Source organism: Toxorhynchites rutilus, chromosome 2 (assembly GCF_029784135.1).
Source record: "Toxorhynchites rutilus septentrionalis strain SRP chromosome 2, ASM2978413v1, whole genome shotgun sequence".
Lineage (NCBI taxonomy): Eukaryota > Metazoa > Arthropoda > Insecta > Diptera > Culicidae > Toxorhynchites > Toxorhynchites rutilus.
The window spans coordinates 16,025,888-16,050,815 of NC_073745.1; the positions used below are offsets into that span (position 1 = coordinate 16,025,888).

The 24,928-nt window shown below is 38.3% G+C and overlaps 2 protein-coding genes across 2 annotated transcripts; one reads left to right on the plus strand and one right to left on the minus strand.

Annotated features, from left to right (window-relative positions):
• Positions 1–220: 220 nt before the first annotated feature.
• On the minus strand, positions 221–2,251 carry LOC129765566 (glucose dehydrogenase [FAD, quinone]-like). The gene is made up of 2 exons (XM_055765971.1): positions 584–2,251; positions 221–514 (listed from the first exon to the last, which is right to left on the minus strand). Exons 1-2 carry the CDS (start codon positions 2,249–2,251, stop codon positions 317–319), a joined length of 1,866 nt encoding a protein of 621 aa, XP_055621946.1. The 3' UTR covers positions 221–316.
• An 11,921-nt stretch (positions 2,252–14,172) lies between these two features.
• On the plus strand, positions 14,173–24,861 carry LOC129765567 (glucose dehydrogenase [FAD, quinone]-like). Its single transcript, XM_055765972.1, has 5 exons — positions 14,173–14,232; positions 14,325–14,967; positions 23,385–23,605; positions 23,668–24,485; positions 24,547–24,861. Exons 2-5 carry the CDS (start codon positions 14,351–14,353, stop codon positions 24,859–24,861), a joined length of 1,971 nt encoding a protein of 656 aa, XP_055621947.1. The 5' UTR covers positions 14,173–14,232; positions 14,325–14,350.
• The last annotated feature ends 67 nt before the right edge of the window (positions 24,862–24,928 follow it).

The following is a 24,928-nucleotide window of genomic DNA, read 5'->3' on the forward strand; positions in this document are numbered from 1 at the left end:
TTTAGTCATACACAATAAAAGTTGCTTATTTTTTTGGAATATTTTTATCAACAGAAGGAATTCGACACAAAAAAAGTACAATACACTGACCTATGACGTTAGCATAATAACATAAAAATAAATGCATATTTATAACGGGTTGTCGCGTACATATTTTGACGCAACCTTCAAACCGGTTCAACCACATAATATGTCTTGGCGCAACGGAAGCGTGGTTTGTTTACCCTTCGAGTTTTAACATGTTTTGTTTTTTTTTTCCGTTGTTGCTCCAACATTTATTGCACCATGTAAACAACTATGTAATCGTCCCTACGTATCAAATTAAATAATCCTGTTTGATCATATCGGCTGCCTTCTCACCGATCATGTAGGCGAACGCTGAAGTGTGTCCTGACGGTGCACTCGGGATGATTCCGACGTCCACAACGCGCAACTTCCGCATGCCATGCACCTGGAGGCGATGGTTCACCACTGCGGTGGGATCAGTCACTGGACCCATTTTACTAGTACCCACCTGTTGATAAAAAAAACCTCGGATCGATTACAAACCTAGTCTTGAAGGGCACAGTCAAGGAACACTCACAAAATGATATCCCACGTATGTCAGTGTTGATATGTGACACCGCCAGTAGTCGTCGGTGTTGAACTGAAAATGTTGGCAGCCAGGCACGTTAGCATTGTAAATTTCCACTCCCAAATCGCGAAAGGGTTTTTGTTGGGTGATTTCGATTGCAGCTTTGATTGCATGAACTAGAGCTTCCAAATCCCGCTGGTCTTCAAAATACTGATATTTAAACACCGGATGATCGTATGGATTTGTTGATTTTAGTCTCAGCGAACCTTTGGTGGTTGAATTCAGCCCAATGGGTAAGTACATGAATGCCCGTCGATTGCGCAGAGGCTCAAAATAATTTTGCATAATTTCGTTATTCATGCGGAAAAATATCCTGGAAACTGGGGTGGGGTCATCGCCGGGGTTGACTATCAGTTGAAGTAGTTCTACATCTGGCCATGCTGGATCACGATTAAGTGAAACGGGTGTTTTGAAAAAGGCCAATCCTTCCGCGTAAGGCGATGAGAGAGGACCGCCACCATTTAGGTATTTCAGGATATTGTTAAAATTGATTACATTTTCGGAATTTCTGAATTCATCATTCAACTTAGACGCTATAAATATTGGCCCTAACGCAGCTGGATGATCATATAGTGTTTCACCAACAGGTAGATGTTTTATCACTTTTATTCCCAATTCTCGGAGGTGATTTCTTGGTCCCACACCGGAAAGCATGAGCAATTTTGCACTACCGAATGTACCCGCCGAAACAATCACTTCTCGTTTGGCTCTCACTGTATAGTTTTTCTTCTCCCTTGTATATAACACACCTTTAGCTATATTGGTATTTTTCGAAAACAGTATTTTCGTAACCCAGGCTTTTGTGAGAATGTGAAGATTCTTCCTTTCGCGTATTGGCTGAAGAAACGCTACTCCAGCTGACATTCTTCTTCCAGATTTCATAGTAAATTGAGCGTATGACACACCGTATTGCTCTGGTCCATTATAATCAATGTATGGAAGACCGACCAACTGAGCACTTTGAACCAGTGCATCAACCAATGGTGATCTGTAGGCCGCATCTTCCACCGAAAGGTATCCGTTGTTGCCACGAATACCATTATTTTCTAAACCGCGAATATACGTTTTTTCTAATTTGATGAAGTATGGAAGAACTTCTTCATAACTCCAGCCTGGATTACCGGTGGCATTCCAGGTATCAAAATCTCGTCGATTTCCTCTGGTGAACACCATATCGTTAATGATCGTCGAGCCTCCGAGTCCTCTACCTTGATGCCAAGCGCAGCGCTGGTCGATCAATCCTAAACACGCCCTCTCCTGTCTCTCTGTCAAGTATCCAAAATTGTAATCCGTTGTAGACTGAGCGGGGAACAAAATTGGCACTTGCTGTATCAATGGTATTTCCGCCTTTCCGATCTCCAGCAATAGCACCGTGATTGAAGGATTTTCGGTTAGTCTATTTGCCACAACCGACCCGGCAGGTCCTGCACCAACCACTATGAAGTCGTACGAGTCAAGAACAACCGGATCGGGATCACCATAATTCAGTCCAAACAAACGACTAAAATCGACCACATTTCCTAGCGTACCAATTGTCTCATCAGTACCGTTGGCATTGAGAACACAAAAAATCACAAGGAAAATAATTACTTCCGCCCGAGAAAGAGTTCGCGACATTATTCGGAACTTTCTTACGCACTGTGCAGATCGCAAGACAACAAATCAATCTTAGACTACGGCCACTTTCAGACTGAAGTGGACAGTTCCTTACTTGTGGGCTATAAATAGAAGACGAAATGTGAGCAAATTGTTCGTTACAAAAACTTAACTTAATAATCGTGTTGAACTTCTTTTCTCGAAGCGCGCGCGTGAATTTGGCTGTCTAACAAGAAATCATAAAATAACAAACAAACCACAATTACTATAGTCCATTGGGTATCCTTGATCGGGTGCCACGCGTTGGACGCGGTATATTTCCTCTCATTTGAACTTGAATTCATGCCTGCTATCAACAACACGGCGAGCTGCGCTGAGTAATAGGAGATTGAACTTTTATCAACGCACTGTGGGTTCCATACCGTGCGCTTTCGAAGGGGCTCGCTTTTGCATACAGTTATGTGGAACACCAGCTGTGTTGCGTTGAGTTCTCAAGTACAGGTTGAAATATTTCAAATGCGCTCATAGAAATATGAACACTACCACCGTACAACCGTAAGCCGTGAACTTCTGTTTTCTTACAAATCTGAGTTCGTTACTAATTGACGATTCTGAATCCAAAAGAGAGTTTTGACGTGGGACTACGTCTAACCGGAGTATATGGGGGGTAAAATGAAAACCTAAACACAGAACATGCTGGAAAAAATGAAAGATTCCGAATGCTTAAAACTCGAACATTTCTTACTAGATCGGAAAGATGTTTGTATCAATTGATAGGGAATATTTCTACGCTTCTATCGCAATTAATAAAATGTTATTTTTCATTAGATAAACAATTGAATAACTGTAAAATGTTAAGCGTTATCTAAACGCCATAACTGCCTAATTTTGATTGGCCCGATCTACGGTTTCCCAAACACAGCCATCAAACCCAAGCAGCCTTGGGGAAATCGGCATTGCAAATACATGAAAGTCGGGGGAATTTTTGTTCCGACTGAAATGTGTTTCACTAACACAGACTTCAGAATCAAGGTGTCTGAGGAAATTGGCATAGCAAATTCATGCAAGTAGAGATGTCCAAATTTTTCGTTTATTCGATTATCGATCAATCGACGTGAGCCGTTTTAAAATATTCGATTCATTCGAATAATTGTCTTTCAGCATTCGATTAATCGAGCGAATACTTATTTCTTGTAACCAAAATGAACAGACATTTATAATTATTATGATGATTTATTATTATTATGATTATGATGTCATAATTTAAAAAGTTACATTAAATATAATTTTAAAATAAACATGGTGCAGTACGAGGGTCACTATTTATATTTCGGGAATTGGCAAGACTGATGTCATGTGAGTCCATTTTACGGTTCCATCGTAAAGTTTGACATTTTTGACGATATACGTACTCAGAACATTTTGTCATACGGACGCTATTTGTTTATTTTATATTTAGTTGAAAGTTTGGTCTCGGCAAAAAAATGGAACTGAATCGTGAACATTTTCGTGCGATGATTTTTTACGACTTTCGACGTGGATTATCACAACAAGAGTGCGTCAATCAACTTAATTTGACTTTTGGCGATGAAGCTCTATCAAAAACCACTGTGTATCGCTGGTATAGTGAATTCAATCGGTCGTAGTTCGCTGTCCGACGAGTTTCGTGAAGGTCGTCCAAAATCGACTGTAGTGCCAGAAAACATCGATGCTGTGCACGAAATGATTAAGCAAGATCGTCATGTAACCTATTGTGAGATTGAGGCATCCCTAAGCATTAGTTCCACCAGCATATATGCGATTTTACATGAACACTTAGTTGTGCGAAAATTATGTTCACGTTGGATCCCACATAATTTGACAATCGCTCAAAATAAAGGCTCGTGTCGATTGGAATAAATGCTTTGAAAATTGGTTTAAGCGCATGCAAAAGTGTATCGATCATCGTGGCGAGTACTTTGAAAAACAATAAAAATATATTCGCAGCTTAACTATTTGTTTTTGTTCCTATTCCCGAAATATAAATAGTGACCCTCGTATAATGCTTTTTTAATGAAATGGCATTTTAGTAAGTAATGATAAATTTACCATTTCCATTTACCATCGGATGATTGAAAAAAGAGCACACTATAAAAATGATGCGCAATATTTTATGGCACCAACATACATTGTTTTCTGTTCAAAATTACCTGTTCTGCGAATGTTGTTGAAATAGAAGATTTGTTTGAAAATTTCAGCTTGGTGCCTATAACTACTAGTTCATTAGAAGTATATATATAGAATCATTGACCACTAGAAAAATATACCATTCCTTAGCACTCTGAGTTTGAATATTACCACGTTAGTACAGGAGCTTAGACCACCTCCTTCAATTCCTTTTACTCCTGCAGACGCTAAGTTCTTCTTCCCAGACTCCTCTACCGCCAGAGAATTATTTTTATGCTTCAATCGTAAATGGTTTAGGTCGATGAATTTCAACAAAACACCATGACGGTCAAACACATTTTTCATTGTATTTTTAAAAAAAATTGTTCCCTTTTCCATTAATCGTGATTGCTGTGATAATTATTCGATGTATTCATATTTTTATTTTCCATTATTCGATACAAAATTATTCGATTAAAATTTCAGATATTCGATTATTTAAATTAATCGAACGATTAACCGACGTCTCTACATGCAAGTCAGTGGCATTTTGATCCTACTGAAATGTGTTTGCCTAGCACAGACTTCAAAACCAAGATGTCTGGGAAAATCGGCTCTGCAAATAAATGCAAGCTTCGAGTACTTTTGTACTCGCTTGCCTTTGTGCAAACTAGAATATGTTTCCTTAACACGGTCTCCTAAACTTAGGAACCTGGGAAAATCGTGGCGACACTAGAGACGAATGAACTTTCAAGTTTAAATCCTTTTTAGTATAAAAAGTAGAAGTTGAAGTTTTTGATTCATGCAAGCCGGGGGTACTTCTGCACCCGCATTTTTTTGCATTCCGCAAAGTGTTTTCCTAGCACGGTTTACAAATGCGGGTACGAACACAACGTTTTGGCTCGGTTATTCATTATTGCATTGAAGGATATGCTTTCATATCTTCTGCTCCCTAAATTTCTACGCTTACCATTTGATGATTAGACAAAATGTTGTTAACCATTTGCTGCGATAACGCCTATTGATTAAATAACATGCGTTCGACATACATGTCAAAATCGGAACTGAGTGCCTGAAGTTCATCAAATCAAGCAAATTCGCGGTTCGAGAAGTACGTATATTTCAGAGATGCAAACTTCAGAAGGAAACGTAAAATAGAATAATCGTTTGATAATTCTTCTGTTCACATATTTTGTTCTAGGCATCATACCAACCGTAAAAGGACTGTCATTAAATAAACTTGTAACGAAGAACATTATCTATCACAATGCATGACTTGACCTTACATGGCATTATACAATCTTTTTACTCACAAAGCAAATATAATGAATTCAACTGAATTCGGGAATTGTTTCATTCCATCAAAAATTTAATCAATACAAACAAATGATTGCTAAACTAAGGTAGACCCACGTCAACCTTGCGGTTATATCGTAGATATAACCCACCCATTTTTTTTTTCGGAACATTTTAAGATGTTAACTGGGTGGTCATCACTGGTTTTATTAATTTCAAGCAACAAAATTATATTACTCCCATCGTTCTACAAATTATATATTTTTTCCTACCAGAACGCTGATTATTCATATAAAAGTTGATGACCCTTTTCATGATATTTTAAAGTTACATTGAACTTTAAATCGAAATAAGTTTCTATTTGAATATGACTACCTCGGCAGGCTATGAGGAAGTCCAATTTTCGATCACTTTTTTGTAACAATGGAAGCATTATATCAGAGATAATGTGGCGAATATTGCCAGATGTTAATCATCTGCGGCTCAAAAAAATAATCCAACGGTATGAACACGGTGAGCCCCGAATTTTTCTTACTGCACTTCCATGTCAACAATTGGCAACCTTCCCATTTCGACTAATAACCTTGGAAATTCGTGTTGGAATACTATTTACCAAATTCTGCTGAACGGATTTCTCGATATTTTTCCATTTTTCCAAAATTGCGACCTTTAGCTCTCCAATCGTGGTGTACAGTTTTCCCTCAGTGTAGATTGTGCGTACAAGGATCCCCCTTTTTCTGTTTCCTTGCTGGTATGAATAGTAGCATTGTTTTTCTGGAATGTTGAGTTTTTGTGACGATATCCACACAAAAACGGTAGGAAAGAGGATTCCAGAACATGTGTGTAATCCTTGAATGATGTGAAAGCTATCTTAAGCCTTCCGGTTGCACAGAATCCCGCCCAAACCATGGACGAGCCTCCACCTAAATTCCTGGTTGAAAAATACTGTTCCTTCTTCCGTAAATCACGCCAGTACCCGTTGAAACCATGAGGACCATCCAAATTTAATTTTTTTTCGTCAGTGAAGATAATCTATACATTGAAGAATTTTTCGTTATGGTATATAGCAAAATGTATTCTTTTAGAAACATTCTTTGTCATGACATACCATGTCCCACTGTCGGTTTGTGTGAGCTTTGGCAAAACTCAGACGTCTTCCGATGTGAGATGTGAGATGGCCCTCTTTATGTGAGGATTTTTTACCAAAATTTGACCCGAGTCACCCGAGTAGTTGAGTAGTTGAAATATTGCTTTATTTGCACATGCGATTTTGAGGTATTCGAACCTGTTCTAGCTATTTCCCGCTTATCCCGGTCAGAGAGTGTCTCCGCCCAGAGAGGTATCTGAACGGAGTTCCGAAGAGTTGTGTATATAGTAGAGAATCCTGTCTACAGCGCCAATATTTATGTCTCAGCCCAGAGAGGTATCTGAGCAGAGTTCCAGAGTAATGTTGAGGATATGAGATGAGATCGAATAAAGTCAATAGGTTGAACTTTACTGATCGATGAGTTTATTGCGACTGACTCTGTTCTGAACATTTCTTGCCCTATTTATACCATTGGTCCCATAGTCATTTGAATAGCGCAATTGTTGTATGGGTTGCGTCTAGAATATTCGCCATAAACAATTACACTTTGTATAGCGGGTTCGTTTCCATCCGTTCCAATCTTTTGACAATTTGTTTGTTATTGTTTTGTATGTTGTGATTGTTTGTTTTGTGTTGTCGTTCACCGCTAGCGGTAAGTACTCTGTGTTGTACAATTATATGCAATCAATAATTATCCTTTCAGGTGATTGTTCTGGACATAAAAGGTAAGTGACAATAAATATACTACTATATAACTGCGCTAATTATTCTCGTTTTCCAGGTGTGGACTCAGGATGAGTGTTTCTAGTGTGTTTAGTGTGTTTAGTGTGTTTAGTATTAAGTATTTTATAGCTTTTTTTATGTGTTGAATAAAGTGTTGAGGATTCGCCAAATAATTGAGCACTACTTAATAGGATCGTCCAATCCGACGAGCAATTTCTCCTATACCAACATTTTCTTGGTGAAATGCATCGATTTGTCTTTCTTCTTTCTCCGTGAGCACTTTTCCTATTGGCATTTTCCAGATTTATTGATCAAAACAACAAAAAACAACTGGTCTTATAGAAACACTACACTTGAAAAATGCAAAAACATTCTTTACGCTCAGCACTTGTACAAACACATATGAAAATCATGTAATGTATGGTAGCCTCCAACGCCTACACACTAGAATATAAATTGAAGCATTGTTTGTTTACAATGACACAAAGCAGCAAGATCATCACCTGGTCTTATAGAAGTTGGACAGAGTATACTAGGTATATATTCTTTCAAAACCTCATCAATATGGGTATCATGAAAGTACTTTACTAGTAGAACCCAGTATATCAAGAAAAATCCAAATCCAAGATGGCCGCAGTCATAAAAACTTTTTTTCGTGCAGCTCTTGCATATGGGTGAATTAAAGGTACCCTTACATTTGATTGTTGGTTCTTAAATTTAGTACACACCTTTATTTGTGTGTGTGTCTTTATAGTTATGCATATTCCATTATTTCCGTTCAATTTTTTTATTGTTAAAAGATAGTCTTTCAGAAATTGCTTAGTGTATTTTCAAATATAATATATGCACAGAACCTTTTAATCGAATACTGAGACCAGGGAAACATTCAGATTGTACGAAAGTAACAAGAAGAGCTCAAAGCTGGCGATGTGTATAACCCCTGCAACTATAGATCCTTCTTGTCATTATTTTTTGTGAAAATAACAATTAGTACATAGAACGATTAGTTGTTTGATTAATTCATAATATTCGAACTACTGAGCCGGTTGAAATGATCGACTTATCAAATTGAAGCTATTGAGTTAGGATTCCTTAAAAAATATTACACTTGTGGAAAAAGATGACCCATTCCATGAGGATATGCATCAGAGAACCAAATTTAAAATCTAGTTTTTGGCAGAAAATTAAAAACGTTATTTGAAAAAGCACCATCATATTTTTTTTTGTAACAATAATAATTTTTATGCACCAATCTTTGGGAGAGCCGAGTTCAAAAAACTACATAATTATATTTTAAATATTTTGGGTTTTCACTATTTTTATGTTTTCTGAGATATCTCTGCACATGCTTAACCAAACTTCAATGTCTATATACCATTGAATGGATGATTGAATGCTCGTTTGAAGAGCCGTGGGTAGACCAACGTGTCATTTATGAGAAACAAGCATTTTAAAAACAGGTATTTTGAAGCGTTGTCACGTCACAAAAATAGAGCTTTTCTTTAGTTTATTAGATGAACATAGGTTCAAACGTTTTTATACTTGGGTTTCTCTGAGAAAACAATGAAGGTCAACAACCCACCAAATTTGGTTTAGATCGGTCCACAAACAGAAGAGTATCAACTGTCTCCAGGAGTTGTTGTCACGTCACGAAAAGTATACGATCCATTCCAGTGTAACGTAACAACATTTTGACTCACTACAAACTCTTTTTTTTGCGTTTTCATGAATAAAGCACACAAAATTAAACGATGTTATAGTAAAATTAGGAAAAATTTCCAACAAAAATCATCAATTGGAGAATATTTTATAGTTAGATTGGCTTGTTGTCTGTCAAATACTTTGTGACGTGGCAACACCTGACTTTTTGCTGTTTCGAACTGTTGAACATTAATAATTAATTTAAATAATTACAGTTCCGTTTCGAAACATACAAATGATCTTTCTCCTATGTTTTATCAACAATATATGAACGTAGATTCCATAATATAAGATGTAATCTTATTTCAACTTCCGGTTTGCTGATGGTAGTATTGAATGCTAGAAAAATATAACCCATACGATATGAGCTTACTAGAGGAAGTCGAATATCGTATTCCGATGCCATTTTGGAATCGAGGATGGTTACTTCCGATTTGTTAGAAACGGATATTAAAGACCGGGAATGGCATGAAATCCTACAATACGTTCGTGAATGGTAATGTTGGTATATATCCATGGGTGCGCGAAAAAGGAATAAAAAGAAGAATAATGTTTGGTAATGAGAGATAGGATTTAAGTGAGAGGGAGATAATGTTTGAGTGGAAAGTTATACGTGTGTGGAGTTATACAAATGCACACGCGTGTTATTGCACATACAAATGCACACGCAAACATCAACTATCAACGATCCAAGTCAACGTCAAAGTCAAAGTCAAAGTCATCTTGAACACGCAAACATAAACGCCCTTTCACAGGTATGTGCGCGGATGCTTGTAAAGAGTTCATCAAAAGTTTCTGATAACAAAATCAAATGTGTTCCCCCTGTAGTGAGCGCCACTCGATGAACCAGGATTGTGTTAGCCATTGGTGGCAAGCGCCAGAGTGAACGTGTTAAACAACCACGATATAAAAACTGGAGGTCGATTTAAGACCACCTCGACTTTTCCCAAATGAAGACATACCGTGTATTACAGGTAACAGTTAGATTCAATTTATGTAGCTTATTTTGATGAACATATCATAAGAATTAAAATTGCCTTGTTTCGCAATGTTTCACAATCTAAAAGAACATAGAACTCATTTTGCATACAGATCGAATATATTTCTTCTCTGTTTTTGAAGGAATGAAAACGTGAAATGGCGCTAAAACGCTAGAATGGAGAGAGCCAGAAAAAAGTCACCATATTATCAAATTGTGAGCGTTATCACACCTTCCATTTGACACTATTGAAAATTCAGTAGGAAGCACCGTTCCTGAGATACAAAGGGGGATAGACCTTCCCCTATACGATGGACTTTTGGAAGGGGAAGGGTAGATCTCAGAGGAAAGTAAAAAGTGTTCAGAGTAATAAAAAAAACATTAAAAAATAGTATATCGCTACAATAGTACAATGCTACAATACGATGAAATTCTTATTTAATACAACTTTTTGATTGTGTGACGTGACAACGCTTCGTAGAGACTGTTTATTCGCATGAAGCGCATTGTCACGTCACAAAATGGATGCCGTCAAAAGGTATGTTCTTGCGAGTTTTTTTTTGAAAAATTGAGTATACAGGAATCTACGTTCATCTTTCATTGACAAATCATAGAACAAAGTTTATTTGTATGTTTTGAAACGGAACTGAAAATACAACATTAATGTTCAAAAGTCGGAACCCGCAAAAAGACAGGTGTTGTCACGTCACAAAAGTATTGGACTGGCAACAAGCGAATTTCAACTGCAAAATATTCTCCAACTGAAGATTCTTGTAGGAATATTTTTCAATTTCACTTTAAAACCGTTTACCATTTGGAAATCGTGTGATTTATACATGAAAACGAGAAAAAAACTGTTTTTAATGAGTAAAACCGTTGTCAAGTCACGCTGGAATGGATCAGATGGATTTTATTTTCGTAATTATGGATTGTATTTGTTTTATATAGTTTACATGGTCATATCTATGAATCAGAAAGGTGTTTTTTCGTTTTTTAGTTATTCTTTTCATAGTTAACATATTTCCGGCCTTCGTTCAATATTCCTGTATGACTAGATTAGATGTGTTCGACTATAATAAATTTTTTTCGCACGTGAAATATTTTTTCACATTCATTCAGAAGACGTCATTGGTTTTAATTTGATATGTCGTTCATCTGAATCGGTCCAGTAGTTATGCAAAACATAGCATGTCCAAAAGCTATGATTTTTTGCAAAACTCATATTTGGAAAAAAGGACATAAAAAAAAGCAAAACTACCACTTTTCACCAAAATCTGAGAACCACTATATCGTTTTGGCATGGAATGGCTGTGTAACTATTAATCGTTCTCGATGTTTTTGATAATGATGGCAATCCAATAAAAAATGCATTATGTTGCTGGATATTGCAACTAAAGTATCGATATCGTAGAAAAGTTTCTCAGACATTATTTCCATTATCTAAAATTTTAAATATCTCGCGAACGGTTAGTCCTATAGGATAAAACGTTACAAGTAGTTTTTCATGTCAAATCGCCAGTGAATCCCATTTCTAATATTACTTTCGTTATACGCACAAAAACGTAGTTTGGTTGAGGGTTCCATATTTTTCCAGGATGAAATCAACAAAAGGGACCCCTTCAAGAGCAACATGTGAAAATGTCTATCAGCTTCAGTAAACAGCACATTCTAAATTCACTGAGTATTTTGACCCTAAACCAAAACATAATTTCTATGCACATTAATTGCTGAAATTGAACACAATATCAAGAGGTGACTCATGAAGATATCAGATCGAACAAACTAAATTTCACCAGAAATTTTTTGAATACGATGCAACATTCGAATGCCTACCGAGGTTTTATTTCATATTTTGATATGTGACAGCTTAACTGAAGTACAGACTGACTCAAAAGTCATGAAATACTTGAAACATGAGTGAATATCCATTAGGCATAAATAGTCAATAGTCAAAGTACCAAACAAGACACTGGCCACTTAACCCCCACTGCTCCCTTTCCTTCATCATCCCTGTGGCAAATGGTTATTGCATGGCTAGGTTTCATGGATATGCGGATGTGAATAACATCGCTGATAGTTTTTTTTGTGTATACGCAGTATATGGACATTTCATGGTTTCATGCCTCACGTTTTAATTGATTTTTGCAGCATCAACTCATGTTCGCATCCAAGTGGTATTAATCGATGTGAAAAAATCAACTATAAAAACTAAACAATGCTTTTGGGTGGGTCAGTTGAAAAAGAAACGATTAGTATACTTACCCGTATAAGGAACGCCCTGTCTGTGGTAAAATGAAGGTTTTGATAGCCAGCATCATTCAGAATTTCTCCAATTCTTTCGGCAAAGACGATGTCATTCGTCTTGTAGAATTCTTGTCACGAACCCAGTCATGTTTCATAACTGGCAATAGAAAAGTAATGCATAGTTAATTGTGCAGACATTTTTTCTTTTTTAATTGACAACATATTGATGGATTTATCATCACAGCCGACAAGCTTGGTGCGATTGATTCAGAAGGAGGCGTTCACCAAAGAAATCAACGTTATCTAGACATCGTCATTTGTTCAAATGTGCCCTTCCTCAATACGAAGAGTATGTTGCGAGTAGACGGTCGATTTAATCTTTCGTAGTTGCACTATCAATCTAACGCTTTAATTTCTTTTCACACTTTCGCTTTGAATCGACCCCCCCTGTAAAACCCCCTTCATAGCGCGGGCGTCTCCGCCGTAAGGACTTTTGGCAGTTCACCAGTTGTTTTGAGCGGGTACGAGGCCAATTGCTATACAACAGATATTTGGTCAGTTGATAGCCCGTCACATAATTCCAAATTACCCGTTCAATATCACAGAGATCCATTATTCTGGTTCCATCTACCACGGCAAGGTTATGTATCGGCTAAACTCATAAATGTGTCGCCCCCACAAATGGGCATTGGTTCTGGTTAGGGGTTTAGGGTAGTATTTGTGTGCTTCTTGGCGATACTGGGCACCTGAAACTGGATGGCGACCTGTCCACCCCAACGTTTATTAGTGCATTAATTGCTTTATTGCTCGGAGAGCCCGGATTTCTCATATTTATTTTGATCATGTGGAGAATTTTTTTGATACTAGGAGTTTCAATGCCACCCGAATTGGGTAATACAGGTGTGCTGCCCATAACCCTTTCTTATGTTTATTCAGTGGGATGTCTCTAGTTGTCGTATCTAGTTGTAGAAATGAAGTTTAGTATTAGCAATTTAGAAACTTGTACCTGTAATCTATATATGTTCCGGAATCTGGAATTTGTGAGATCGAATATGAGTTAGCGCATGAAAGCTGGAAGCAAAATATGAAACTTAAAAACTGAAGGGAACTGAGTATTCCACCAGTGCAACTATTAACAATCCTAGGGATGCAATATATTTGAGTAACTAATTTTTATGAAATAAGCGGTCTGACTGGAAACGTGAGAAGATTTTACAAAATGACAACAGTGTTGAAAATCATTATTAATGTATCAGTGGATGAATGCTACTTACTATCTCTCTTCTACGTCTAAGGAGTATAAAAAAAATCTATGGTTTCTTTCTTGATTTCTCCGTAATACGATTTAAAGTATCTACAAGCAAAACATTTGAATTCATTTTTCATTTTGCAAGTTTATGCCGCAAGGACTTCGCCAAACAAAGTGGCAGACTGCCAAAATACGAACACCGCGAGTTCATTTGTCTCGTCATGCTTTCGTTTTGACGGTTTTGAAAACTGACCATAACCTATGGAAAAAAAAGTGCGCTTTATCGATAGTGTGCCATAAGAAGCGTGTTGGGTGTAGTTACCGGTTTGCCGCCCCATCTAGATGCATTGCGTTCGGACCCACGACGGGCTAAATTTTCCCACCACCACCTGGCTTCGAAGCCGCCAGCAGAACCACTTTTGCATCTATCTAGCCGTGGCGCGTACCGAGCAGACTTTTTCTTCGAGAAAAGAAATGTTGACTGCATTTCAAACTGAGACCTGTCTGCATGGACATATGTGCCGATGGTGCATGTGCAGTTTAGTCACGATCGTTGGCCGAAACGGTCCAAGAATAAGGTGCGAAATTTACTCCAAAAAGGAGTTCCGCGGCAAAGAGTGCAGTGCTGTGGACAGCATTGATAATCAGATAATCAGATTCTTATTCTCAGATTCAGGGAAGAAGACGTTCAGAGATATGACGCCCGCGGCACGGACGTTTCCGGTGTTGATAATTTGTTTGCTATACGTAGATTGTGCTGTCGGCTGGAACGTGAACTGGACGATCGGTAACTATGTGGATTTCACACGTTTCTGGGGCATTCATTACGGTGATCCCGAGCTGCGTAAAAGTTACGATTATGTCATCGTCGGTGCTGGACCGGCTGGGTGTGTGCTGGCTAATCGATTGACCGAGGATCCCAAGGTGACAGTGCTGCTACTGGAAGCAGGAAAGGGTGAACTTCCTATTTTCACTGACGTTCCCTTGTCGGCGCCAAATTTGCAATCGACAGATTATAACTTTGCCTACGAAACCGAGGTGCAAAAGATTGGCTGCCAGGGGCTGCGGGACAAGAGGTGCAGTTGGCCCCATGGCAGAGGGGTTGGTGGATCCTCTATCATCAACTATATGATTTACACCAGAGGGAATCGGAGGGATTACGACGGCTGGGCGCAGGCTGGAAATCCCGGTTGGAGCTGGGATGAAATTCTGCCATACCATATAAAATCGGAGCAAGCCAATATCAAAGATTTCGACAGAAATGGCTTTCACGGCAAAAAAGGGCCGCTGTCGGTGGAGGATTGTCCGTTCAGGTAATGTTGATGGAAGAAATAATTAATTCATACTAAATTGCGCGTGGTGATTGATTTATATTCATTGTATGCAACTCAAGCGCGCCAAAAGTGAAAAGTGAAGATTATGATTGCATTCTGATAGTTCATTTTTTCTTCGCCAAAGTGGTTCTGATTTGTAACGGTCAAGTTTTTGTCGATTATCAAGTTTCAACTATGTTTCTTAAACGTGTTAAAGCGAAGTGCTGAGAGGGGTAGCGAATGGTGATATACCATAGCAATGCCGTGATATTTTATTGCAAAAGCACATTACAGATTTGGGAAGGTGTGGTGAAACAGATGCTCGAATTGGATAAATTGAACCCATAATTGACTTCGATGGCAAGCCCTACAACTATATGTTACTTGAAAGGGTTCCAATAAAGTGTATAAGATTATTAGTGGATATGGTAACATATACATCACATATCATATGGAACCTAATGAAAGTCTCTTTGCAAAGTCAAAAATAACGTGAAAACAAACGCAATTTTCCCGGCAAACCCGGGCAACTGAATCGGTCTGTTTTCATTCTTCATAGAACCGTAAATGTTGGTCAGTCAAATCGTCTGTCGCAGATTACAACGAGTGGAATAAGGGTGAGCTTCAGGATAAAAAAAAATCTAAGTGGCGGAGTTAAGCTTCTTATTCAAACATTGTCGTGCTTTAACACCTTTTGAACGCGTCTTTTGCTTATTCGCTTCCATTTATCTTTTTTTGCATTCTATATGGCTCATCCATCATTGTTTAGGTCGGGTTCATCAGCTCTAACAAACTACGTTTCATAACTATAGAACCACTTCATTTTTCTGAGTTTCTAGAGATATGTAAGAAGTCAGTGGAATTGTAGTATATAGTATATAATAGCTATCTTTATTTATAAGATCTATTATATATATTTATAAGAATAGCTATCTATTTATAAGACTAGCCGTTTGAGCTTTATTAAAAAAAAAATCCAATGTTTCATAACTATAGAACTAGATCGCAAACTCTCACTCCCTCACAAAATTAACGTCAATTTCACATGAACTCACAACTCGTACGGTAACTTGTCTACAAATTATTTCCACGACTGGGAGACGCTTTGAAATTACTAGACACTCTCAATAATCGTACCAAATCTCCCTGTTTAACAAGAATCTTTATGGAGTAATGCTTCTAGTTTTATTATTTTTCTTCGGAAAATTCATAATTAACTCCATTGTTGTACGTTTTTGTACGATTCGTTCTTTGATACCAGCATACAGTAGAACCCCGATTATCCACGAGAGGATGATCATTCATGACAGCGAGTTCCATAGTAAAGTTATAGATTTTCCTGGAATTTGCCAGTGAGTGACAGGATCATGTTTTTTTTTCATGCTTTCGCATTATCTGACCACTGGGGCATACGATCTCATAGATGGATAGTTTAATGATTTCTGAATTGATAAAACATAGAGTTCATGCTGAAGTGTTTTTATTGTGTTTGCACTCGGTTTTTAGTTCATTATTGCGGTATCTGCGATTTTTGGTCATCGCGGTGACTGTACCCGACTATTCCGCGGATCATTCTACAGCATTATTTCTTTTACTTTCACTTTACTACTAACGAACCACTAAAATTATTTTTTTTTCAATTTCTGAAAAGTAATCTAATTTTACATACAGGGTAACAGGGTATCTCTAACAAACATCATATTTCAATCCAGTGGTGTCGGGTGGAGGTCACGCACCCGGTACGGAAGTGTCTGGTTGCACCCCTCCTCACGAAACTATATGTATATGATGTATGCCGAATGGTGGCGTATTTGGTAATGTACCCTACATTCAGAAATTTTATTGTACCTCCAGACCGTGTACCCGGGTTAGCTCTATAGTAGTCCTATCAGTGGTTTCGATCTAAATTGGAAGATTCAAAACTTTAGCCACCTTATTAACAGCCGCGAATGGGATGTTGTGTTTTATTGCCCAAAATTGTCAAAAAAGATTCATATGCTTTGTCCCCAAAGGAATAGTCTTCAATGTTAGGATTGTCAACATCTCTGATCTGGTCGGTTGCCTCATTTTTGTAGAACGCAATGCCTGTTCCTAACACGGAATATACCGATTATTCTGTGTTAGGGGAACATTTTGCGATCTACACAAATGCTTGGGAAAATTAGAAGTTCTCATTACAACATCATTAGAAAACATGCACTATTGGAATTTTTTCCAAAAAAAAAGTGTTCAAATCGATTGCAATATAGATCGAGATCTCGTAAATTAATCTAGAAATGAGTGATAAATAAGCGCTCGAAAAGGACAATTTTCGTGAAGTGATCGATGTTCAATTTTTCTGTTTATACTCTCAATATGTTCCAGAAAGTGTGCTCCCTTGGCCGAGTGTTTAGCGTCATAACTAACATGCCGGTGTTCGGGTTCAATTCCCGTTCTGGTCGGGGGAATTTTTCGTCAAAGAAATTTCCTCCGACTTGCACTGCGATCACGCGTATTCTAGAGCTTGCTACTCAGAATGCATTCAAGGCGTGTTATTTGGCATGGAAATCTCAACTAAGTACTAATAAAAATGACGCAAGTAATACTACGTTGAGACGGCGAAGTTCCTCTAGGAACGTTAGTGCCATTGAAGAAGAAGAAGAAGATGTTCCAGAAAGACGTAATCCTACGTAAAACCATATCAATGGTTCTTCCAGATATTCACAATTATTACTACCAAAAAATTCGAAGCCAAATGGAATTTAACGACAGGCAAGAACGCATATTTAATTTTCTTAATCACTGTGATTTTGTATTATATTAGTTTCATTCTTTTTATTTATTTATTGTAACACTAACCGATTCATGTACAACGAAGACATTTGAATTTTTTCACCTCACATCAAACATGAGAAACCATGACATTACGCTACACATGGATGTCAAAAAAAAGAGATTCATTTCATGGTATAGGTGAAGTGGGATGAAAATTATAAAAATTGATTGAATAAAAATAATGATTGCATATACGTGGTCTGTTCAAAAGGTATCGCGAGTTACGTATATTCGATTCTACATTTTTTGTGGCATTATATTGTTGAGTACCAAGTCTTTCAGTTATGCTGACAAGTACGGCTATTTTGAATGTTCAGTTAATTTTTGACAACTGCTTTCCTTACACGTGTTTTGGTTCATCTTCGGTTTTTGCGTATTGCCTATCTCTAGAGAAATCCCTTCGTAGTGCTGAAGTAAAATCGCTATGGAAATGTTTAATGGAATGGGGTAGAGTGGACCACTCTATCAACAAGAGCTGTTCTAAAAGTATCACGATTTTTGTATACCCACGGATAACTTACATTTGATTTCAGTTGTTGACGTGCTCGGGCTTCCTGCACGCTTTGCGTCGTTTACATCTTTTCGACCCTCCGAGAAATTTTTTTTCGAACTCCGATAAACATTGTTTTGCTCCAAGGTAAGTTCACCAGATGTCACAATCAACATTCGGAATGTTTTCGTGCACTTCATTTTGTTTTTCACACAAAATTTGATACAGATTCTTTGATCCAGTTTTGCAATAGGCATAAATCGAAGATGAATCAAAACACGTGTAAGAAAAAGAGTTGTCAAAAATTAACTGAACATTCAAAATAGCCGTATTTGTCAGCATGAGTGAGAGGTGTCTTTCAACGTCTGCGACACTAGTATATGAAGTCCGAACGAGCTAATAATTTGCATAGGGTATATTATCGGTTGTGTCCCATTCACCCGGATACCATTCACCCAAAACACGTTTACCCGAAGCACATTCACCCGAATGTAACAAATACCCGAATGTAACGTATACCCGAATGGACATTTACCCGAATACGACAAATACCCGAATGCGCATTTTCCCTAATGGAACGTTGACCCGAATGTAACAAATACCCGAATGTGACATTTACCCGAATGCAACATTTACCCGAATGGAATGGTTACCTGAATGAAGAAGGAAAAATTTCGACAAATCAGTTTATGAGTTTTGTCGAATCTCCTGTTACAAAGTTACGAATTGAAATGATAAATTGTAGTGATTAAATTCGAAAAAAATGTTGAAGACTTCGCTTCAGTTGACATGCAATCTTCTTTCCTTTCTGTATTGCCCTTTAAGGCCAAGAGATCATTCAGAAATGAGCATGGGTTATGGAATATTTCGAAAATTAAGCAGGTAACTTTAATATAAAAAATTTGAATAAAAATGTGAAATGAATAGATAAGAAAAAGAAATTATACTTACGTATTTACCACCGCGACGCAGTTTTTATCATGAACTTATTATTTCGTGATGAAATTTATTCTGATGTCATTCATGAGGGCGAAGGGTAAGTGTCGCATTCGTGTAGATGTCACATTCGGGTAAAAGTTACATTCGGGTAAGTGTTACATTCAGGTGACTGATATATTCGGGTAATTGTTGCATTCGGGTAAATGTCGCATTCGGGTAAGTGTCGGTTCGGGTAGATGTTACATACGGGTAGCTGTCGCATTCGGGTATTTGTTACATTCGGGTGAATGTCTTTCAGGTAACTGTATTTGGGGTGAGTGCATTTCGGGTAAATGTTACACAATCATATTATCGTGCAAATCAACATTTCGCAGCAAGTTCCGAATGAAAAATCGATTGGCACCCAAAACCATACGATTCGTCTCGTTTACCGAAAAAAACTAAATCCCAGTGTCGATTTTTGACAAAAAAATTTTTTTGACATGACGCTAATTTGCAATTGCAAATGCAATTTGAAGACATTTGGCATCAAACATTTTTTTACGAAACACATATGAGAAAAAGAAAGAAAAAGAAATTTACAAATCGTTGATTCTGTGGGTACGCATAGCATTCTGCATTTCTGGTACAATTTGCGATGAAGTGCTCCTCTAATTTACTCCAAACTTTGAAAAATCGGCTAAAAACGGCTGAACGTATCAATATGAAACGCTTACATGCGTTTTGGAGATATACTAGGCTAAACATGTGCCTGTTAACATTAGTATTTACTGCGAAAATCATTTAAAATTTTCGACCCCGTTCCTCTAATTTTTTTTGTCGAGTGTATTTTTTTTCAATTGATTTTTTTTTCGAAAAAAGACACAGAAGGTTGTGTCCGAGACACGACCGCATAGTTGACGTAGGATTACGTTAGGCTATCTGTTGCATGATGATTTTGGATGTTTGAAAAAATATTGTGTTAAACTTTTTGATAATGATCTGATGGCCCTGAAAAGGGCCGTTTGGTTTGGTTGTTGGGTATTTTTTGTTCATTTCACCAGTGTTACAATCGAGCTTTCGGTATCAGTGATAGAAAGTTGTTTCAGCTCCGAGGCACGTTTACGAGATTGGCGCTCATATTGCGTGAACATATATTCCGTCATATTTACTCGTGTAAAACTTTATGGAGCAACAAAAACAACAATTCACTTCTGTTGTTTTTTTGGCAGCGGTAGCTTTTTCGGAGCCGCTGCTGCTTGCTTCTGTTTTTATTTTGGTGGTTTTCGTTGACACCATCACGTCGAGCTAAACGGCGAATAGCGAGTTAGATACACTGGATATTGTCATGTAGAACCTTGCGATACGCTTCGATCCTCCTTTGCCTTCTTTCCGCATGAAGTCATGTTGGTTAATGTTGATCTGATATGACCACACTTAAAACACTAAAAACATATATGTTTACCGATCTGAGCGTCGAACAAAATGAGAAATCTGACTGAGCAGCAGCATCAGCAGAAAGAGAGATCATGCCTGAAACTTTCTGCTCATGATGTTTGCTGTTGCCATCAGTACTGGACCGATGCGGGATACAGCTCAATTGTTGATGTTAGGCCTCGATGTTTACCGCCGCTGCTGCTGCTACTGCCACTTAAGTTCGATATGAGACACAGCTCAATTGTTGGCCGCTCAGATTCGATGCTCGTCTTGAAGTTCACTGCTGCACTTTCACGATTCCAAGAAGCGTGTGCTCGCACTTCTGATGGAGAGAGCGTGCCCGAAATGCTCCGCTCGCGATGCTTGCTGCTGCCACTAGTAGAGTAGTAGTAGTTTGCCGCTGCTTATACTGCCATAGAAGCTTGATGTGAGGCACAGCTAGCCTATTGACCACACAGCTTCGATGCTCGCCTATATATTAGCCGCTTTCACTGCTGCTGCTCTCCACTTGTTGTTGTCCGTTCCACGTCCGTTGTAAGAATGAATGAGATCCACGAATGCTCCTTCCTTTTATATCATTTGGTATGTGTGAAGTAGGCACCTCCTACTCGATTGCCATGCAGCTTGCCGGTGAGAGAACGAATCGGGCGCGAAAAAGAAATGACGTCAATTTCGACCAATCAGGACTAGGTATCTCTGTTTGGATAAGGGTTGAATTTTTTCAATTGTTCGATAGTTAGTTATATTATATATACTATTTTATTCAATGTGAGAAATTGTTATGGAGTGCCGTAATCGTTTGATGCAAAAATCTCATCAATCCATCATGAAATGAATGAGTAACAAGCGTTTGAAATTGGACATTTTTCACGATGCGATCGATTTTAATTTTTCAATTTGTACCCCAATATGTTCCCGAAAGACGTAATCCTACGTCAAAATTGTTTGATATTTGTAATGAAAACTGAACCAATTTCCTACGTTTTATCCTTTATCAAAAAATTTTAGATCCTACAGATCTGACGAAAACGATGTTCTAACAAATCATGCCCCAATTATCTTTATTGAATTAAAGGATATTCGTGAAAAAATGCACAAACAAATTTGACTCCAGTTCATACAGTTCTTACATAAATGTCGACGAAGCAGCAAACCACCAGCGGAAAGAAATTGTGCAATCAACAGTCGGAAGCTTCATATAATTTTATCGCAGAGAATCTTAGAATCGCAAATACCACCATGTACATGTGTCAAACACATTCAAGTGGTTTCAAACGACCGCAGAAAGAAAGAGAGTGGTCATAAAGTTGATCCGATGAATCCCAATATGGCCAAGAAAGTTTTGACAGGAAAGCCGATAAAGATAATGCAAGATGTCAGTTTGTTTCGCCCAGAAAACAATTCATTTTCGACTACATGATTACAAAAAGTAGAAAGTACCAAAACAGAAAGAGAAGCAAAATCCATGTTTGGAAGCTTTACACGCCCTTGCTCTCCAAATCGTGTTGAATCGTGATGGTTGACGAAGACCTGATCAAGTCCAACTCCATAACTCTCTTGACAGGAATTATACCTCACCAAATCCAAGTTTAATGTACCAAGTATGTTCGAAGGAAGACATTTGTGAGAAAATTTCAAATGTGGCAGATGTGGAGAAGTTAACGCTCTCTGAAGCTCTTCTGAAACTATAAACCGTGAGATATGCAAGAAAAGTTGCCTATAGAAGCGTTGCCATTTCTTAAGAAGCACAAGGGATCATCAACCTAATCTAGCGTCTAGTTAAGAAAATTTTGGAGGGAAACTATTATAAAATTGGAAAATTTTGTCGTACAAAATTTGGTGGGTGCAATTAAACGAAAATTGAAAGCATTCTAAATGGGAGAGGAAACTAAATAAAATAAATATAGCAAATCATCACTGATTAGTGTTCCTTCATTGGCTGAAGGTTTCAAGTGAATCTGATAGAAGGCTTCATTTTGTGTGGGCAATTTTTTTCTAATACACAATAAAGAGTACCGAAGCTTCACTGTTCGTGACAACAAATGTTCACTCCTTATGTACTTGCTCATACTGAGCATTTTGAGCATGTATCGCATTCTTTCTTTCTTTTCTTTCTTTCTTTCAGTATGAATGGAATATTACAAACGGAAAAGTAATTGAAAAAATAAGCGTGGCAGTCGGTTTATTTTAATCCATTCAAATGTAACATTCTTGGTTGTTCATCTATATAACATTATGAGAAAAAAAGTTGCACAACGCTTAAGGTGTGCTAATTTCATAAATTGATGTTAACAAATCAATTTATGAAATTATTTTTTGATTCGGCGATAACAAAAACATGCAACTTGTCGGCGTTTTGACAAGCCGTTTGGCTGAGAAAGTCCATACGATCTTATGCACTTCCGTATAACAATCTCAAAGTGACACGAGTAACGACGGGTAGATTTGTATTTTATGGCCACATGCAACTTGCGAACAATAATCCGATGAGACGTAGTTTGCGCGAATATTCCTAATTATCAATTGAGAAAACTTAAGACCGAATGAAATGTGTTCGTCCAGGTAAGGCACACAGTGCTGGATAAACCGGTATAATTTAAGATGGATTTATATTTTATTTTTTCTGTAGTACACGTTGGCCTTGACCAATAATACGACCTGTATAACAGTATAATATGTACTGTTAAATAACATTTCATTAAGTAATTGACGTACAGAGAAAATAAAGTACTACAATATTCATTTCTCCTTTCAACAGGTCGAAAGTTTCGCACGCCTTTGTGCGAAGTGCCCAGCAGGCAGGCTATCAGTATCTGGACTACAATGCCGGCGAACACATAGGGGTGTCGTATCTGCAGGCCAACACCTATCGTGGGTTTCGAGCAACGAGCGCAACGGCTTATCTCACATCGATACTAGACCGCAAGAATCTTCACATCCTCACGAGGGCTTGGGTGACGAAGCTACTCATTGATGCTGGTTAGAGTTGTGCTCATTCATTCAGATAAATAGCTTGATTCTATAATAAATTATGTTCATAGATACCAAAGAAACGAGCGGTGTGGAATTCATCCGCAACAAGAAGCAGTTTATGGTGAAAGCCAAAAGAGAGGTCATTCTGTCGGCAGGGGCATTCGAAAGCGCAAAACTTCTTATGTTGGCCGGGATCGGGCCATCATATCATCTGAAGAAGATGGGTATTCAAGTGGTTGAAGATCTGCCCGTAGGCGAAATTATGTATGAACATCCGGGAGTATTTGGTCCTATTTTTCTAATTAAGAAACCCATCGATAATTACATACAATTGGATGAGAACATAAATCTGAGGAACATCATCAAAATAATGAACGGCAGAGGGGTGTTCACAACCAATGCTGTGGAAAGCTTAATGTACATCAAAACTCCCGTTGCGGAGAGTCCCGATCCGGGTTTACCGGACGTAGAAATAATGCAAGCCTTCACCTCGATCGATTTCGACTCCGGACCAGGAACGGCTCTAGCCTTCCGCCTATCAAACACAACCTACGATGGGTACTTTCGACCGATTCGGAATGTGCGATCATTTCAATATCTACCCATGCTGCTGAAGCCACGGACCCGTGGCAAACTGCGACTGAAGTCACGCAATCCGTTCAGCTATCCCCGGTTCGAATATCAGTACTTCGAGGACGAACGGGACATTGAGGCACTCGTGTACGGTATAAGGGAAGCGATCCGGGTAACTTCACAGCCTGCATTTCGGAAGCTTGGAGTAGAAATCTACTCGCGCCAAGTGCCAGGCTGTGAACCGCATGTGTTCAACACGGACGAGTATTGGAGGTGCCACGTGCGCACTTTGACGGCAACATTTCACCATCAGGTGAGTGCAATAATGCCTCCCATTGGTACTCATGTTTTAAATTGAAGATTTATCATTGTAGATTGGGACGTGCAAAATGGGTCCTCCCACCGATCCGGAGGCGGTCGTTGATGCCCGTCTGCGTGTTTACGGAGTTTCAAGACTTCGCGTCGTCGATATTGGTATTGTGCCATCACCTCCTGCTGCTCATACGTCTGCCGTTAGTATTGTAATTGGCGAGAAAGCAGCTGATTTGATCAAGGAAGATCACGGTCGGGACAGAGTTGGCGTTCGGATCGAGAAAGTAGTCTCATCGGTGCACCAAAGGCCGGACATTCCCATTGATTTTGAATCCCAACGTTTGTTTGGATATGATTTTCTGCATGTCTTCGATTGAGGCACAGCCCATTTGTTTTCGTTGTATTTGCCAGTTTCGTTCCTTTTAATAAAATTCTTTTGAATTA